Here is a 19,312-nt window from a genome sequence, read left to right as displayed (position 1 = left end):
GCCCTAGATCTATGCCTCTTGGTTGTTTGTTAATTCGGCTGCGAAAATCAGGAGGAGTTCATTTGACTGGTGACTGACCTGCTGTGGTTAAAAGCGGTCAGGAACTTCTTACACATCGTTTTAGAGTGCTTTAAACCGTTCCTGAAGACGTTTTTGAACCACTTAAATGACATTGTTTACAGTCTTATAAAATACGATTTAAAGTGCTGCATTATCAAAGCTTGAACGCAAAATTTTACATCAAGTTAAATCGGTGCACGTCTACAATACGGCGTCTCTTTTAACCTTCCATATGTTTGTGCCGTGTGTGTGTGTGTGTGTGTGGGGGGGGGGGCTTGTGCGTGCGGGCGTTCATGTCACAGTTTGCCTGCGTTTGGCTCGGAGGGAGATTGAGTGTTTTAATTAAGGACAGACAGACCCTGGAGAGAGGAAGGAAAACAGCCAGGAGGGACTAAAGACAGAAAGACCCACCCCCCCGATGACACACACACACACACACACACACACACACCTATTGTGACCCTCACATCAGTCAGTACTATGTGAGTGGAATTAATGAATGCCTTCAATACATTGCACACATACACACACACACACACACACCTGTGTGTTCCAGCGGGTGTGCTCTCCGTCCAGTTGGGAGACGAGCTGCTGGGCGGCGGTGATGGTCTCCTGGGCCTTGGTCACCTCCACCTCCAGCTTAGTTGCCTCGGTCGTGCGACACTGGAACCTGGAGAGGGAGGGAGAGATAAATCATCCGACTGGACTTTAACTACGTAATAGCAAACCATGAATATGAAAAATATTTGTAAAAAATATTTGATATGCATATATTTTGTATTTAACGCTTTAGACTTTGAACTCCTAATAGTTCAACTGCTTTGGGAAGGTTACGTTTGTTTCTCATGCCAATGAACCTTTTGAATTTAATTTGATTGATTTGAATAAAGAGAGCGAGAGAGAGTGTTCAGAAAACAAGTGATTATTATATTGAATATTGAACAGTGATATAGTCCTTCATTTATAACTGAATGATCAAACAGAAATGGCAGAAGGAAGGATAAGCAGATAAAAAAAGAACCCATGTGATAACTGTTTGAGGAATTGTGTCATTCACCGGACCGCTGGTTGACATGACTTGACCTTCCCGGGACTTATTAAGGGTAATCTTGCTTCTGGCAATAAATGGGTGAGAGGAACAGATGTGGGGGAACGTACTTCTCTTTGAGCTCGTTGACTTTGGCTCCCACGGAGTTGAGCTGGTCTTCTAGCTTGTTCTTCCTGTTCTCCGTTTTCCTTAGGTTTCTATACACACACAAACACACACACACACACACACCATTAGGCTTTTAGGTAAGTCTAAAATAAACTGTATTTCACCAATGTTAGGATATTATACAGGCATATATATGATGTTGATCCAAAAAGCTGTTTGCGCATATTTTGAATCAATTTCAAAATAGTGCGTGTGCGTGTGCGTGTGCGTGTGCGTGTGCGTATGCTTGTGCTTGTGCTTGTGCGTCCATACTCCAGCAGTGTGGCCTGCTCCTTCTCCAGCGGCCCGATCCTCTCCAGGACGTGGGAGTACTGGACGTTGGCCTTGACCCAGGCAGCCAGAGGCGCTGCGGCCGTGCTCGCTCGCTTGGCGTTCTGACAGATGGGAGTGCGGCGACAATTATAACACTCCATGTCCAAAATCATCAACGACCACGGCTCAGTTCACAAACACTGCATCAAAACCGACCATCCCATGCGAGTCTCTTCACGAAATTCAAATATCTATCCAGAATGACAATGCTGTATAGGTGACTCTGACTCGGTCAACAGTAAAAGGTTAATGCCAGGTTAAAATATCCCATTACATTCTGGATCAGACTATCTTCTTTAATCCTGACTACTTTGATCAGCCTCAGCTCCATTCCATTCCTTTTTATTTCTAAAAAGGCTCTGACATAAGCTTTGTCTTTGTAGCATGGGATCAGATATCGAGACGGCACCCACCTTGGGGTCGAAGGAGGCTTTGTTTCTCTGGAGTAGCTCCTCCACACTCTGCCGTATCTCGTGGGTTATGTCCCGCGCCTCGAACGTGGCGATGTCCTCCCGCACACCACGCTTCGCAAGGAAGCTAGAGACAAAGACACAGAGACGCGCGTGCGCACACGCACACACACACACACACACACACACACACAGAGAGAAAGAGAGTAAGATGATGGCAAATGGGGAGGCAGTAATGGTATTAAAGAGGGATGTGTTGAGGGAAACAGGACAGGCACATCATCATCACACACAAAGACAGCAGAGCAAAAAGAGAGATTTAAGCGGATAATTAGGCGGCTAATGCTAATTCAAGCATAAAATTGGGGGAGTATTAGGCTTGATGACTAATGGTAGAGCAAACAGCAAGCTATTTAGTTTCTGACTCGAATACTAAACTCGGAGCCCGTCACACACACACACACATTTTTTTCATCCCTGCTCAAAGCAGCATAAGCATGAGTCATGAGTGGGCCTGATCATATTTTGCACTGCCTGTGAGGAGACTGAGCAATTCAGTTCTACTGCATGAACAGGAAACACACACACAAGCACACGCATGCAAACCTGCACATGCACACACACATGCAAAGCGCAGCCTGAGGCTGTAGATAACATCTCTGCCATCTGTCTGGCTCAATCACCGTGTCCATCAGGATGTCATTAAAAAGCTGGTCAGCGCCAGGGCAACAGTGCGCAATGTGAAAATCTAAATCTAAAAGTAGGACCTGACTTTAAACTCAATGACGCGCAACCCTTGGTTGGATGGAAAGCCCTGAACAGCAGGTTGGTTAATTTATGAATATTACTTCCTTTTTTGTACTCAACCTTCAATACAACCTTTAGTTAATTTCTAAGAATATTATACTTTCTATTCCTCATAAGCTTCCCTCCCTGCAGTCTGCACTTCTTGATCTCCCCCCTATGTTCAAAAGATGTGCGTGTGTGAGTCTATATGGCAGCTTACTCCACGTATTCTATATTACCCCATCTTCCACCTCTATCTGCGCTCCACATCTTCTTTAAAGACCAAGGATGGTAAGCAGAAGAGACTCATGTGGTTGTCTTCACCTCTATGCATTCTAATGGCTGCCCTACCAACACTCCCCCCCCCCCCTCACTCTATCTAAATCAGTTGACCTCTCTCTATCATCTGTTCCCGAGAACTCGTGTGGTGTGGAGCACTCTGTCAATTAAATGACTCCCTCTGGTATGGATCCACTTTCCTGCTTGACATTCTTCCTCTTGTCAATCTGTTCTCTCGTGCCACGTTCGAGGTGAACGTTTTCCTCTGGTGTCATTCCGTACCTTACCTCTTCATGCTGACCCAGGACGTGTTGAAGATCCCCATCAGCCTCATCACCCCTAACCCCAGCCTTACCTCTTCATGCTGACCCAGGACGTGTCGAAGATCCCCATCAGCCTCAGCACCCCCTCTAAGATGTCCCGGATGACGTCCGGGGGCATGCGCAGCGAGCGGATCTCTGACAGCGCCTCCGACTTGATGTTCCCCACCGCCCTCTTGGCCTCGTCCACCAGGGGCTGGAGGCCCGAGAGGGAGAGGGAGGGGAGGGAAAGGGGGAGGGACAGGGAGAGGGAGAGGGACAGGGTGGCGAGGGTGGAGGAGAGGGAGGAAGGGTGAAGAGGTGAAACAGGAAGTTACAGTCGTTTGTTTGTGGGGCTTTATGACGTTTTCGTGAATGTTTTTTCTGTGAATTTGAAATAGAATCAAATAGGGGAATAGAATTTAAGGAAACCCCAAAAAGACAAATTAATTAATGAAAAGGTATCTAGATAAAAATCACACACATATATACATACATACACATACATACATACATATAATATACACACACATATAATTAATAAATGAATAACAAAAACATCGTCTTCGGTCTGTGTCCTTGCCTGCACTTCCTGCAGCTCATCGTCTATCTTGCCCGTCCTCTCCTCGATCTTGGACAGCTCCTGAGACATCTTCCCCTTTAGCTTCTCCATCTCCGTCTTCTGGTCGCCTGCGTTCTGTGAAGTTCACCGTCATCAATCTCATTAGATTTGTGATCCTGCGCTCCACATGAATCCTTAACTGTAAATCTCAAAGATTTTCGTTTCGTTCTGAGTGGCGACCCCTTTGGCGATGGGTGGTAATTATTCCCACAGATCCAAACGGTGTTTGTAACAATCATTATACTGCACACCTAAGGCTTTTCATCAGTGGGCCATAGGCTCAGACACCATTATATAACCTCATTCGACAATAGATAGTGTCTTAACGCACATTCAGTTGCATGAACATCTTTGAGAATGCCACTTTAACGTTTGTCTTTTCACTTGTGTGCTAAAAAACAGGGATTCTCCCAGGGAACCTTTCTTTAATACATTATGAATGCACGTAATGCTGCCCTCTGAAGGACTTCCGATAAATAGCGTCTTTATCCTCTCTCCCTGGGCTTTATGGATGATTTCTCTTTTTTTTGGTCTTACTCCATAAAGGGCCCCACTGATGTGTTTTTACACTGAGCCCAAGCACGCTCCAATTGAACACATAAATAGTATGCTATTTTCTTTTGAAGACTTATCAGTATCCACCCAGGGAAGGCCAGCCTCCTGTCTGCAGACGTTACAGGCTGCAGCGCAGCAGAAGGAGGCGCAGGAACACGCTGTTAAAATGTAAATCAGTCTCGCTGAAGCGGGCCAAGATTAAGATGTTTCAGGCACATGGCCCAAAGCCCCCTCTCTCCCTGTGTGGAAGATAAAAAGCCTGGTTTAGCAAGACAGGCAAAACGCACAGACAGGCGTTGGAGAGAGGGGAGCGCCAAAAGATGAGCAAGTGTTTGGCACGATTGATCTCTCTTACACCGCTCACACGAGCGCTCGCTCTCTCTCTCTCTCTCTCTCTGTGTCTCTCAAATGCATCACTCTTTTCTTTTTCATCTTCCATTCATTCCATGCTTTATTCCTGTTTCTTGACAGTTCCTCCTTCGGCATAGTATTTATTTACTCGTTTTTTTCCCCCCACCATCTCTTTCAAGTGTTTTTCCACTGCTGACAGCTACAAATATCGTGTTCTTCATCATCCAGCTACAGATCCATCTTTTCCCCCGCTCCAATGTGACTGACTGTTGGGTCTGTTTGGCCCAGCCATACTTCATGCTGCTGCTGCCTCAGTAGAAGACACAAGTTGTTTCAGCCCAGAGGGCCGAATCCGCTCGCTAATTACCGCTCTGCAGAGTAATTATTCACCATCTCTCTCGTGCTCACTATCTCTCTCTTTCGGTAGGAACCGACACTCCAACACCGAGAAGAAAAGGAGGTTAATTAACCAACATTCTTCTTACTTTCTCCTCTCCTTCATTTTGTCTGTCTACACAACGATCCAAACGTTCCTTCGATCAGCAGAAATAGAATCACGTGGATGTGCATGGATACCGAAAAAATTACTGCTAGAAAAAGAAGAGAGCTTTTCACGTCAGTTCAGAGACAAAATAGTCCTCCACAGAAGAAGTTCTCCTGTGCGTAGCTCTGGGGTTTGAGAGTTGAAAGGAGGATAAACACTGCCTGGAGTAGAGTCAGACTTGCATGGAACGACACACAATACGCCACCAGGAGCCATTGTAAAATATCTCTCTCACTCACTGGAGACCCGGGCACCACTCGGTTTAATCAAGTCTCCGTATAAGAGTTGACCGCAGTGTCTCTGTTTAATCTGCTATCTTCAGTGTGGCGTTTTGCCCATCCGATTTGTTGGTTGCTTATCTTTGCAGAGATGTTTTACGTCGGTTGGTGTTGATGGGGTTGACAAATTTATTACACCGATCTTAACGACCAGCTTCACTTTATAATCTACAACCTCATTGAAAATGTTCCTCCAAAGAGTTGCTCAACAGCTACACTCTTACTTGAGAGTTCTTCAAAATAGGATTCATCATCAAGATGTAGATACTGAAGTATTTAATATATTGTTGTGCATTCATTATGATTATTTATTTGACTTTAAATCACATGCTTTTAATAATGTGTATGTGTGTGTGTGTACCAATGTTTCTCCCACCATTTACGAAGAGCTGTGTGAGGTGAACGATGTTGATAAGCACGGTACTGCACATCACTATCGTATACACGCACAGTGCTCATAAGCGTGGACAGATAGGCTTTAGTGTGAAAGAAATGGTCTCATATGCATCAATATAAGATAACAAGGATTAGCATGTGAACACACTATGAGTGTGAGAAAAGAAAATGTATTTTATGTTAGCAAAAAAATAAAAAAGCCTTTGCTCGCATGTGAGCCCGCTATGAGTGGGGGGAAAGAAAATGTATTTTATGTGAGCACAAATTCAGGTTCAGTCTGAATTTAAAGCTAGTTTCATATTAAGAGTAATAGTGTTGCTTCTGTTCTACACAATCAAATATGTAAGCTTCTTTCTATTAAGTCACTTTTTCTCTTTTTGCTTCCTTTTAAAGCAATCAAATGCCATGAGCTTATGCCAGCTTTATTATTATGATCCATTTTTCGTTCTTCTAAGAACTTTTGCTGACAGTATTTTTAAATGATATTTCTCCAATGACAATAATGACAATGTAACCATCAACGGGATGTCTACTATGAAGACATGCAACAAACCATTCCATACACACCTGCATTGAGCTTGTGATTTCATGGAGGGCAGAATCAGCCTCCTGCTGCTTGGTCTTCAGCAGCGTGCTCTGCTCTGCAGCCTTCCTCTTCAGCTCATCCACCAAGGCCGTGGCTTCATTCAACTTGGCCACGCCCGCCTGACAAACAGCCAACACACACACAGAAGGTTGGGTTCTGCATGTGCTCAGTGTTTGCAAGTCATCACTATTCAATGGAATGAACAAGGTTGGTTGTTTTTATTTTGCAGCCATTTAGAGCTATGTTGGCCGAAGATTTGGCTATGATACCATGGTAACATTTTAACGCGGTGCACAACTTTTGGAATGGAAGCAGGCTGAAGGGTGTAGCCACCATAATGTATAGTGCATATTGTGTATGGAAGCATAGGGCTTAAAGAATAGGGTAAAGCGCTACACGTTACCCCATAACCTATACTTTAATCCGTATACCCTATGACTCCATACACAATAAGCGCTATGCACTATAAGCAAGACTCTAGGGGGATGCTGCATAGGACATAGCATATGACACACAACACAGTGTGCGAGGGCCGCGTTCCCTCTGCTGTACCTGCAGGTGCTGTTTCTTAGTGACCAGCTGGCTTTGCTTGCTGCTGTAGATGGCCGTGTACACCTTGAGGAAGGCCATGTACTGCCGGGGCGTGGCGCCGTGCTGCCGGCACGACTCGTGCACCGTCTGGAACAGCCTGCACAGGTCCGCTGGGCCGGAGCCTGGGGAAGGACGCGTGGCTGAGCTCAAGCCTAATGTCACCTAATGATTCTAATGACCATCATGCAGGTTACACAGCACTTCCACGGTGTCTCTCTCGATCAGCATTGATCACAAATCCTCTTGGATCTCGCGTTCGTAAAGTGAATACTGCGATGGATTGGTGGATTATATGCTCTGTTGGAAGCACGTCTAATATTTCCTGCATTTTCTACATAGTCTGATGGACTGTAGGCGAGAACAAACAGCAGAAGCCGATCAGCAGTTGAACGCCACATGCCTTATGATCATCTGTACAGGCCAGAGACACCAAACGCCAACTGCTTCAGCTATGATAACGTTCAATCAATGCAAGACGAGGTTGTATAAAAACAAAAACAACCAATTGATTGGATAAGGCCGATCCCGGGGTCACATGGCTAACCTGAGCTCCAGGTCTTGTCCCCTCCACCCTGCTCCCCGACTCTGTCCATCTTCTCCAGCAGCAACTCAGGAATCTGACAAAGGAAAATGGGTCTCAAGTTCATATTCAACACTTTATATTGTAGATTACATTGTTTGGTAGGAGTATTTTCTCCCAGCCCTCAAGACTCCAGGCTGCGAGCTAATGGATGAGAGTCTGTTTATTTGTATCTTATTAAGTCAGAAACTAACAAAGGCACGATTATTTCATAAAAATTTCTTTCATATTATGAAAGGATTTTGCTCTCATCTTTCCTTTTATTAAATTGAACCGTAGTAAAACTTAATTAATGTAACTAATGATCCATGTAGCTAATTCAAATATATCTTTGGATTACTACTGGAAGTTTAAAAAAAATTGGGGAAAAATGGAAAGAAAAATGAAAAAATAGAAATGCATTTCAAACAACTGTAAAGGCTTTCCCATCTCCCTTGCAGCATTATTTTTTCCCCCTCCACCTCTGCCCCCATCACCCACCTTCTTCATGCTGCTTTCGGACCAGCCCTCCATCCATTGCACCGAGCATTTGCGGTAGAAGGCGGGGTTGCTCTCACAGTTGATGGTGAAGTTGGCGTTGGTGCAGTCCATGATCAGCACTATGTGGAGGTTCTGCTGGATCCCTGGAGAACACACATTATAGGCAGGTTGTCAGCATCAGCAGTCATTTTGACGAATATTGTCAATGTAGAGAGACGAACCAGCGATGGAGAAATTGACAGAGGATTGGACTCACTGTAGGAGAAGTAGTTATAGAGTGGCCCCGTGAATCCGTCCTTGGACGCAGGGTCTTTCAGAGAACTAAGGAGGGGCTCCAGCTCCTCTGGAGAGTACAGACCCGGAACCTCGCCTGAACCCACACACACACATCATTATTTGTCAATTGACCCATGATTATGGGTACATTATGCCTTTGTCATCAATATTAATTTTTACTATTTGTGTTATCTATATATATGGTGATTAGGCAATTATTCGGCATATTGATTTTCCCCATTGGACACGGTTCACAAAACTTGGCCAGGTCATACTGCCATTATACACACACACACACACACACACACACACACACACACACACACACACACACACACACACACACACACACACACACACACACACACACACACACACACCTGAGGACAGGAGACTGTTGACCATTTCGAGGAAGGCTGGGTGGACAAACTGATAGTCTTCCAGCAGCAGAACCACCTGTTGGCCCTCCAGTCCAGCGAGCTGCATTACCTGCAGACATCATTCCAGATAAATTGGTACATTTTATCCCAGAATGTGCGATTCATGAACACGCTCATGACTGCACTATAATTTGCCTTGATTTTTTAAATGAGCTACACACAAGGAAAATCAAACAGCATGATGATTTTCAAGATTATTAGTTAATTTGTATCTGCGGCGTAAAGCCCAAAGCCCACGGCCGCGTCTGGACGGAAATACACTCGAGTCCTAATCAAAATTGCAGGGAGAAATCACAATCTACAATTGCGCTCAGTGTGCTTTGCTCCATCCAAACAATATGATAATAAACCGTTGCATCGGCATAGTGGCGCTACGAACACGAAGCAAATCCGCGCTAGCGCGCTCCGGGGGGGTTGCTGGAGACTCACGGCCTTGAGGTCGTTGCTGAACTGCTTGAGGGCGTAGCCGCGGGAGATCTTGGGCGTGTAGAGCGTGTAGCCGTGCATGTGCGCCACCAGGCAGGTGGCGCTGCGCCGGCCCACGCCGCTGCGGCCCGCCAGCAGCATCGACCCCCCGGGGCGGCTCAGCACCCGGTCCACCCGGGACACAAAGTCACACACCTCCCAGAAGAGGAGCAGGTCCAGCTCCCGGTTATCACGGCTGTACAGCACCACCCCCTGGAAGGGGCGGGGAGGGGAGGGAGACTGGTGAAAAGGTACCCTGGCAGGTAGTCCATCTCAGTGTGAAAGGTATGAAAGGCATGCAGACGGTGTGTGGTATGAGTACAAAGTGGACAGGTGACCTTCCAACACATTCTCATTCATCCCCCCAGTTGTTCTACGGATGATTTGGATTAGCTTTGTGCCCTCACCTTGCCTTACCCTATCACCGAGATATTGGGTTTTTGCCGGTGTGAACATTTTAATTAAAAGAAAAGCAATCCATAATTAGGTTTTAATTAGCTTGATAGGTTAACCAAATCAAATTTTAGCGTTTTGGTCACCAGGGCCACATTATCTCCTTATTTCCAGGTTTTGCAGTGAATAGCAAAATGCTAATGATGCTACAGTAAAAGGTATAATTTCAAAAATAGCATTCAGAAGTACAGAACAACCTGATGTGCATGTCTCATGTCTGGACTTCAGGTGGGTACCTTCTGTATGACCTCCCTGAGGTCAGCAGAGTTGAGGCGTCCCAGCGGCTTCCCGTGGGGGGGGAGAGACTGGCCCGGGGCCATCACGGACCCCTCACTGGCCCCCCACGTCACGTAGAACCCATCTTGGGAGAGCAATGAGACACAGTTAGTGGCAACACACACACACACACACACACACACACACACACACACACACACACACACACACACACACAATGAGCTTCAGAAGGTGTTACAGAAAGTTTTGTCATATTTTTCATTTTTGATGACCTGTGGAGGAAGGAGATGCATATGTTCAATCAGTCAATACTAATGACGTGCGTCTGCGGGAAGTCCGTACCGCTCATGTTGTCCAGGGCATCGGAGCCCCAGTCCCCCTGGATGACGGAGGACAGGATGTTGTTGAAGGCGTGGAGGTCTTTGGAGGACACCAGCCTGTCTCTGAACAGCCTCCTGGCCTCGCTGGCCACCACCTCCAGCACGCTGTCAGTCACGTTGGCGTGAGCTAGGGCAGACACACACACACACACACACACACACACACACACATACAGACACAGACACACAAACACGCACATAAAGACACACGCATCAAACCATGTCTTCATACCATCAGGTTAAGTATGGAGCACAAAGTAGTATTCATACGGATATCTACTGATCTCTAGTAATTTATTGAATTTATACACAGTGAAACATATAATATTGCATATTTTTGATTTAGTTGGTTTGCTAAATCAGGAATAGAGCCAGAAGATAATATAATTTAACATAAAACATGATCAGAGATTATTGATGATTGAATATGAACCACATTCCTTAATGACCTAGATAAATGGTAACAGCAAAGCATGAAGCGATTCCCCCCCCCCGAGTCAGACTTGATTAAAGAGGTTATCAATATACCGTCTATGAACATAACTCCACACAAGGATTATCCAGGAATTATTTTATAGACAAAAGTAATAAATACACACAAGTCCCTTGCTTCTGATGCAAGTAAAAGAAACAAAGAGGTTGTCGTCTATTGTTAAATTAAACGAAACAAAATGGTTATCTCTGCTAAATGACCCAGACAGAGCTAGGGTTCTCAGAAGCCACATATTTAACAAACGTTATCCCGTGTTGATTGAGTACAATACAGCAGAGAGACAGGGCCAAATACACAGAGACTGATGAGAGCACGTTGACACGCGAGGTTTTCGTCTAGCAATTACTATTGTTTAGGTTCATCACCCTGTATTAACATACTTAGCCAGATAAGACAGTCAGCCGGGGAAAATCAATCTGACATTGACTCAGAAATCGTGTTCACGGATGAATTAATGTATTAAAGTTGTATTTACTGACGTTTAGTCATGTTTATTCACGTAATTATTTTTTAATTTGAATGAAATAGCCGCAAGGATTCATAGCAAGCTAGATCAATATTGAAACATCCTATAAAATAAATGAAGTCTCCACTGAATTCCTGTTTTTGCGTGTTTCGCTGGTAACTTCAAAGGGGTCAAAGGGCATATTACAGCATTGAGCATCAAACATGGAATGTTTTCAGGACTATTTTCTGGAGGAGACATCATTAATATCACCAATGTATACAATTATCAGGTGTAACATGCACACAGCCATTAATAGTAGCTTAAAATACAGTATATTAATGAATCACTTGAGACCATCACATTACACATTCATCTATTTTTCAGGGCCACACAATGCAGCACAATTCATTCTCTGAAAACAGGCATAGACGTGTAAGGTGGTCGTATAAAGCAACGGTTCAAACCACTGAGCAGGATACATAGGGGGACAAACAGAACCTTTTGGAAGTGTTGTGTTTATGTCTGAATTATATCCGGAAGTTGAGTCAGCTTCTATTAAATATATCTTTCCAATTACATGCAGAAATAATATATATTTTGGGGGACGGGACAATTTCATGTTTTTTAGAAGTTGGAGGGGACACGTTCCCCCCATTCCCCCAGCAAATGTAACGGAGCCTAACCTTGAAAAAAACATTGAACATTGAACATTGTTCAATGTTCATATCACAATTGGGATATGCGACTACATAACTCATCAATTTTTTGGATATCTTTGAGATGACATAGTATCCATGCAAGTGTTTGTTTTGAAGAACACTTGGGTAATTCCTCAACCTCAGCTATGATGCACTTGCTGTACATCCACTTCCTCATTGCTGCTCACTTCCCCTAGAAGGTTAGCAGCGAGCATGGGGGGAATCAAGTCAGATCAAAAGTGCTGAGCAGGGCAAAAGAAAATAAGTGTGCATCTGTGTGTGTGTCTGGTGATGCCTCTGCGCGGACTGGGGGGAGATGAGAGGACAGCGGGGGAGAGGAGAGATAGAGGATGGCTGTGAGAGACAGAGAGCGAGAGCGATAAGAGGGGAGAGACAGAAAAGCCTCGGAGGGGGATATGGATTGAGCGGGAAGGTGACTTTAACACACTGAGTTTACAGAATGCCCCGTTAGCCAATTATTTCCATCCGGTTGCCCCCCTCTGCTCTGTTTGGCGTCACAACTGACAAATTGATCAGGTTTTAAATGGTGAAGTGTGGATAACTCCTCTAGCGTGTTACCTGCAGTGAGGTCGTATCGGAGCAGGCTCAGCACCCACTGTGTGAGGACGCAGGGTGTGAACAGATAGTGGCTGTGGTCGTCCACCGTGAACTTGGCCTTCACCTGACGATGGGAAAAAAAATACACAAAACCAGATTAAGAAACGCATAATATATGATAACGCCATTACATAAGACTATGCTATCTACTTTTCTGAACACAAAAAGTATCGCCAAATATGAACATGTGTCAATTGCTAAAAGAGTGCAACATGGGTGAGATTAGACGTGTGCCTCGTATCGTTCTCCACCACATGCTCTTCTCTGAACCTAAAGCCACATGGCATCATTAAACATGTGTTTTCCGTGTTCCCTCAACGGCCAACAGCCTCTACCTCAGGCCCATAATAGGTTGCTCCTGCTTAGCAGCCCCTCAACACCAGCAGTGGCTGCCGGTGTTTCTCCTCGATGCCAGGGACTCACAGGAATCCCACACGGGGCCCTATTGCCTCTGGTGCGACCATAGAGCTTAGGTTACACCGGGCGCTACAATGGGGTACAATGCTGTGTTTATGGCTGCTGTAACACCTGGTAGCACATCTCTATTCTCCACCCCTCTCATCCAGAGCCCTGCGAGCGGAGATGCCAGTGCCAGTGGCTGCATGCCATGTGTGCCGTGAAAGGCTTTGGGGTTGTGGGTTGTGGGTTGTGGGTTGGGGGGATGGTTCTGCCACAGGCATTACCCCCAACGGATGCTATCGCCTTATAGACAATAGCAGGCTCCGCTACGCAACAAACCAAAGCGGGGGCGGAGGAGAACGTGCGCTCTCGCTCTGGCGCACTGTCATTCTGGATCTGGGGGCGCTGGCCTCCTACCTGTTCGTACACCTGCACCAGAGAGCCGGCCAGCTGGTGGGCTTTGCCGGCGTTGGCCCAGGCCGCCTGGCTGCCCAGGCTGTGCTGCAGCACGGGTTGCAGGTACGCAGAGTAGATGATCTGCAGCTGCTCCCGCTCCGGGTAACTGGTCAGCACAACGACCACGCAAGCCCCAGGATTTAGAAAGAGAAGGGGAAAGGGATTCAGAGGTTGCTTTGTGTGTTATCGTTTATGCATTGTGCGTCATTCCACTTGTATCATCATCAACCTTTTATTATTAGACTCAAGGTCCATTTAAAAACATACAATACAAGAAATGGACAACACACACATAAATAAGAATAAAAACATAACGACCAATTATAAAAGGCACTTGTACCAATGCCTCCAAAGGTATGACTGGTAGCGTACTGCGCTATAACTTGGGTTCGACAGCAGCATTATGACTTCATTCTTTGAGTTATTCAGGCGACAGATAAATCTGTACATAAGGTTTGTCAATAAAGCTTGTAAGGTGTTAACTCCTGCATTCACAAATAGCTCACTTGCACTACTCCACCTAGGTCTTTTAAGTAAGATCCTAAAACAATTGTTGTAAGCAACTTGTAGTCTGTGCATACTTGATTTTTTGAACTTGTATGTTTAGTATGCTACAAAAAATGATGCATAGTGAGTAAGAATGAAAAATAGTAGTAGAGTAGACAGAAGAAGGGAAGATGGGATGAAAGCATTGCGTTTGTGTGGGGGAGGGGTTCCAAACAGTGAAACCACAATGAAAAAGACAGTTTTCATTGTAGTAATGCAAGTAATGCCAGTCATATATATATAAAAATAAGGTGAGGACAGCATAATAGATACTGATTAAGAGACACAAGTATGCCTCACACAGCACAAAGAAAAGGACAGCATTAAGAGATAATGATAAAGAGACACACGTATAATTCATACAGCACAAAGAATAGGATAGATACAGTTTAAGAGACACACGTATGCCTCATGCAGGGCATGGAAGGAATTGCAAGCGGGATCCTTCTTGGTTAGACTCACTCTATGGTGCAGATGCGCACTATGGAGGAGAAGCGCGGGGTGAGTGTGTGTCTCCCCACAGCGCCCCCTGTGGACATAGAGGCCACGATCTGGATGTTCTCCAGCCCCACCCACTCCAGGTTGTCGTCATAGAAACCTTGATATGTCAACACCTGAACAAGAGACACAAGAGGCAAATCTCAAAGTAATTAAAGAGTAAGAGGATGTAATACCTGCCCCAACTCTGACCACTTTTATAACAAGACTGAAGACTTATGTTTGCTTTAGCTTTCGGTTAAATCTTAAATACACTGCACTTTCTACAATGCATTTTTTTTTGTTTTCTATTAGTAATCCATTCTATTTTATAATTCTATTTTATTGTAGGCCTATGTGAAGCACTTAGTGTATGAAAAGTCTTCCTTGTGTATGAAAAGGTGCCTTGCCTAAGTAAATTGCACATTATGTGAAGTTCTGTGCCACATGTGAACAAACAATGTGCAGTAAACAATGTCAATAAAAAAATTGAATTGAATTAAAAAGGGATTGTTATTTGCGATTACATTGAAGAGCCCACGGATTGAGTTCATACTGAGGACACATCCGTTACTGTCACACGGATCTCCATTTTTTTTATGCTTCACCTGCTTCAATTTTGCTTCAAGAGATGCCCCAATTTTACCCATGTTACTTTTGTATTTCACACTGCAGCCCATTTCAACCACCCCGCCCACCTGCTGCAGGAAGGCGATGAGGTTGCTGGTGCCCCACTTGTCGGGCTTGGGCAGGTTGATGTCCTTGAGGTAGAGCACCAGGCTCTCACAGTCCTTGGGCCTGTAGGCGCGGCCCGTGTTGGAGCTGAGCAGCAGGCACGTCTGGCTGAGCTTCTGCAGCACGTGGCGCGACGAGGTCTGGGCGCTGCAGTGCACCACCGCCACCTGGGTGGAGCGCAGGGTGGAGAAGGCATGGCGCAGTAGCATGCTGGAGAGAGGGGGCACATGGGGGAGCAATGAAGAGGAGGTGGAGGAGATGGAGGAGGACAGAAAGAGAAACCAGATTGTTACAAGCCCAAACAGGCAGACCTATTAATGAATGGGATAGAACTATCGTCACTAGTGTTGTATGGTAGGGTTCTAAGAAAATTGCACAGGGTTTGAGGACATTCAAAAAGTTCATGTTGTTTCACCAAGTATCATAAAAGGTAACCGGTAACCGAAATAAAACCTTAACTGAAATGAGACAAAAACCTTAACCTTACCTAACTCCTTAGAAGGGGGGGAAATGTTTCAAGACAAATACATTAACCTTTCAGAAAACTGCCATCTGTAAGTGTATAAGCATATCATTGTGTACATGTGTACATTTTTGGTGCGACTTCATGTGTGTATGTTAATCGCACACACACAAAGACTATCCTCTACCCACCTCAACAAGCACACCCTTATAAATGACTGCTACTTAAACTACTGTTGAGTCAAAACATTTCTCTCGGTGTGTGTGGGCTTAGCTCAGGAGGTACCCAAAAGGTTGCTTATTCGATCCCCAGCTCCTCCTAGACAAGACACTTAACCCTAACTGTGTGTTCCTGTTCGAAACCCATGACCTCAGCACACACGTGTGTGTGTGTGTGTGTGTGTGTGTGTGTGTGTGTGTGTGTGTGTGTGTGTGTGTGTGTGTGTGTGTGTGTGTGTGTGTGTGTGTGTGTGTGTGCGCGCGTGTGTGTGTGTGTGTGGTTCACTATGATTTCTGTGAGGCATTCCAAGGACGATCAACTGAAAACAAAAATATGTTTTTGTGTGTGTGCAACAGAATACGCCGAAAGAGGCCATGTCATGAGAGATACAGAGCGGGAGAAAGAGAGCAAACAGACAGCAAGAGATCAATAAGCAGACAAAGTATGTATGCTATAAGTCCTAGCACTTAAAATAATGCTTGCAAGTGCTCGGTGCTTGTTTCTATGAACATCCTTACTGTACCGACAGCAATATATTGATGTTTCTCCTTCTTCTGACAAATGTACGTAGATGTTAGTCGCTTTGGTAAAAAGCGTCTGCTAAATGCCCTTAATGGACACAAAGAGAGTGAAAGAAACCGATAAGAGAGTGAGAGAGAATAGCCGTTGAGTTGGGCGTTGGATGCGTCTCTGTGGCGGCGGTGGTGGTGTTGCTGGGGTGCCCCCTCACCCTTTCCCACAGCCCTCGGGGCCCACCACCATGAAGGGCTGCCTGTGGGGGGGCGTGAGCCACCGGTAGAAGCACTGCAGGCCGCGCTGTGCGTCCGCCGTCCGGATGACCGGCAGCGTGTGCGGCTGGGACAGCTGCTCCAGGCAGAGCCCCTCGGGCCGCTGCAGGGTGTAGGCGGCCAGGCGGCCCGTGTCCGGGTCGTAGAAGGTGTCCAGGGGCTTCTTGTGGTCCGGAGGGTCCTCTCGGGCCCAGCCCAGCAGCTGCAGAGCACACGCACCGCCACACACACTCAGTCACATGTGGCGGCAGGATGGAATCCGATGTCAAACTTGACATCTAGAGTCCACTTTCTAAAAGTCCACTTGGCAAGCAACATTTCCGTCATAAGAGGAAAAACATGCAATATTCATATTGTACACAGACTAAAGCAACCTATGGTGATTTTGGATCCATGTCGTTGGTTTGGCATCTCGCGGAAGGATGCCTATGGATTAGCAGTTAACATTGGGGTTCAAACCAGCAGCAGGACGTCCAATACCCAGGCAAAAAGAGCTACCTGCCCTGGGAGCTAGGTTGTTTCTATCCACACAAGGACGTTATATGCCTCACCTCCTTGGCAAACTCCTTCCGCGTTTTGAGGAGGAGGTTCCCGCCCAGGCCTCTGAGCAGTCCCACGATGAACTGTCCCCTCTCGGCCGCCGCGCTGAGGTGGGAGAGGCCGTTCAACACGGTGCCCACCAGACTGGTCTCCACCACAAACTCATTCTGACCGGGGGGCCGGAGGAAGAGAGGCAGGAGGGGGCACACGGTGGTGAGTGACAGAAGTCAAATGGCCTTAAAAATGTATTTTAAAATTGAAATTTAAAATCATTTCAAATATAAATGTATTTCCAAATGTACATCTAATTGCAAACTAACATTTAATATCAAACTAACATTATATCAAACTAATGTTATATTTCAAATTAAAATTTAATTTCAAACATCTGATTCATTTTCAAATTCAACATTTTATTGAGAATATAATTTCAGTAAAATAATGTATCAGTATAACAAAATTTGAGGTAAAATTCACCATTCATTATTCCAATTGAACCTTCACTAAGTAAAGTAGTGCTCACCTGTTTGAGCACCCAGTCCAAGGCACGGTGGAAGTAGTCGCCGAGCCAGTTCTCCAGGTTGGCCCGGCACTCCTGGGGCTGTCCGCTCAGCCAGGACTTCACCAGGGCCCCCACATCTGTGTCCTCATCACTAGTGGGGACCAGTCAGAGAGAGGTCAGAGGACGCAGTCGATGGAGGGGAGAGAGATACACACACATACATAGAAACATAAACAGAGATATACACATACACAAGCTGAAACAAAGATAAACATTCACCCCCCCCCCCCCCCCCCCTCCTGACACACACACTCAATCACTCACACAGACACCTGTAAACATACACATACTCCCGAACACACATACATCTGAACCGTAGACAGACTTCTACAAACACATACACGTGCATCGGAACTATGAAGGCATTATTGTAACACACACACACACACACACACACACACACACACACACACACACACACACACACACACACACACACACACACACACACACACACACACACACACACACACACACACACACACACACACACACGTTCCTGACCTGAGGAAGATCATGCCCATGCGGGATATTGTCGCTGGGGAGGCGCAGCTGAGGTCATGGGTCTCGAACAGGAAGTTGACGTTGGGTCCGAACTGGATGCGCTCGCCGCTGGGCATGGTCAGCAGCCGGTTGTCGTCCAGCACGGAGTTCAGGCTCTCGATCCACTCAGGGTCTATGTCTCCGTCGCACACGATCCACGAGCTCACCTCTGGGGACCACAGACAAGCAGAGGAACCACTGAACACAACAGTATAGATCTGTCCCGGGGTCAGATGGATGGATGACTGCGACTGAACAAAACAAATGAACGCATGGATGGAGGAGTAAAAAGATGAAAACATCAATAAAAATTTGTGCACGAGGGGATAAATGAATACATGCATGAATACATAGATGAACGTTTGGACAGACGTATGGAATAAACAAAGTCATTCATTCACACATTCATTGAGACTTTTCTTCCATATTTTGAACCAGGTGTGGTACTTTAAAAGGGGGTTGTGGGGTGGGGTTACCCTGTGGTTCCCGGACCACCTTCCGGGCACTGTGAGTGAGCACCCCGTCGGCCCACTCCCTGGTGTCCATGTCTATGTGTCCCAGCAGATGCTGTCTGGCCATGGCCTTGGGGTTCATGGTGTACTGCTTCACCTGCATGGGGGTTCACCAGAGAGGTTAAAAGTTAATTTATAGAAAAAAACGTTTCTCAAAGAGTCCCTCTGTTCCTCAGTTGGTGCGTGACTGGCATCACAAAATATGCATCTAGAACTCCA

The 19,312-nt window shown here is 45.8% G+C and overlaps 1 protein-coding gene across 3 annotated transcripts in view; it reads right to left on the bottom strand.

Annotated features, from left to right (window-relative positions):
* dync2h1 (dynein cytoplasmic 2 heavy chain 1) overlaps positions 1 to 19,312 on the bottom strand; it is a 126,475-nt gene that overhangs the window by 69,312 nt on the left and 37,851 nt on the right. For all 3 annotated transcript variants that reach the window (XM_060075382.1, XM_060075384.1, XM_060075383.1), the window contains exons 43-66: positions 19,058 to 19,190; positions 18,543 to 18,750; positions 18,000 to 18,129; positions 17,488 to 17,643; positions 16,879 to 17,138; positions 15,430 to 15,676; positions 14,717 to 14,868; positions 13,670 to 13,814; positions 12,815 to 12,917; positions 10,559 to 10,723; positions 10,216 to 10,340; positions 9,491 to 9,739; positions 9,002 to 9,110; positions 8,602 to 8,715; positions 8,346 to 8,488; positions 7,830 to 7,902; positions 7,247 to 7,407; positions 6,676 to 6,813; positions 3,946 to 4,059; positions 3,419 to 3,579; positions 2,002 to 2,125; positions 1,529 to 1,650; positions 1,219 to 1,305; positions 604 to 730 (exon numbers count right to left, since the gene is read on the bottom strand). In XM_060075382.1, coding sequence (XP_059931365.1) covers positions 604 to 730; positions 1,219 to 1,305; positions 1,529 to 1,650; positions 2,002 to 2,125; positions 3,419 to 3,579; positions 3,946 to 4,059; positions 6,676 to 6,813; positions 7,247 to 7,407; positions 7,830 to 7,902; positions 8,346 to 8,488; positions 8,602 to 8,715; positions 9,002 to 9,110; positions 9,491 to 9,739; positions 10,216 to 10,340; positions 10,559 to 10,723; positions 12,815 to 12,917; positions 13,670 to 13,814; positions 14,717 to 14,868; positions 15,430 to 15,676; positions 16,879 to 17,138; positions 17,488 to 17,643; positions 18,000 to 18,129; positions 18,543 to 18,750; positions 19,058 to 19,190 — 3,546 coding nt within the window. The remainder of the gene's footprint in view (positions 1 to 603; positions 731 to 1,218; positions 1,306 to 1,528; positions 1,651 to 2,001; positions 2,126 to 3,418; positions 3,580 to 3,945; positions 4,060 to 6,675; positions 6,814 to 7,246; positions 7,408 to 7,829; positions 7,903 to 8,345; positions 8,489 to 8,601; positions 8,716 to 9,001; positions 9,111 to 9,490; positions 9,740 to 10,215; positions 10,341 to 10,558; positions 10,724 to 12,814; positions 12,918 to 13,669; positions 13,815 to 14,716; positions 14,869 to 15,429; positions 15,677 to 16,878; positions 17,139 to 17,487; positions 17,644 to 17,999; positions 18,130 to 18,542; positions 18,751 to 19,057; positions 19,191 to 19,312) is intronic.

The sequence above is a fragment of the Gadus macrocephalus genome, chromosome 16 (genome assembly GCF_031168955.1).
Source record: "Gadus macrocephalus chromosome 16, ASM3116895v1".
NCBI classification, from domain to species: Eukaryota; Metazoa; Chordata; class Actinopteri; order Gadiformes; family Gadidae; genus Gadus; species Gadus macrocephalus.
The sequence above is the reverse complement of the archived record's forward strand: the minus strand, read 5'-3'. Positions and strand labels throughout refer to the sequence as shown.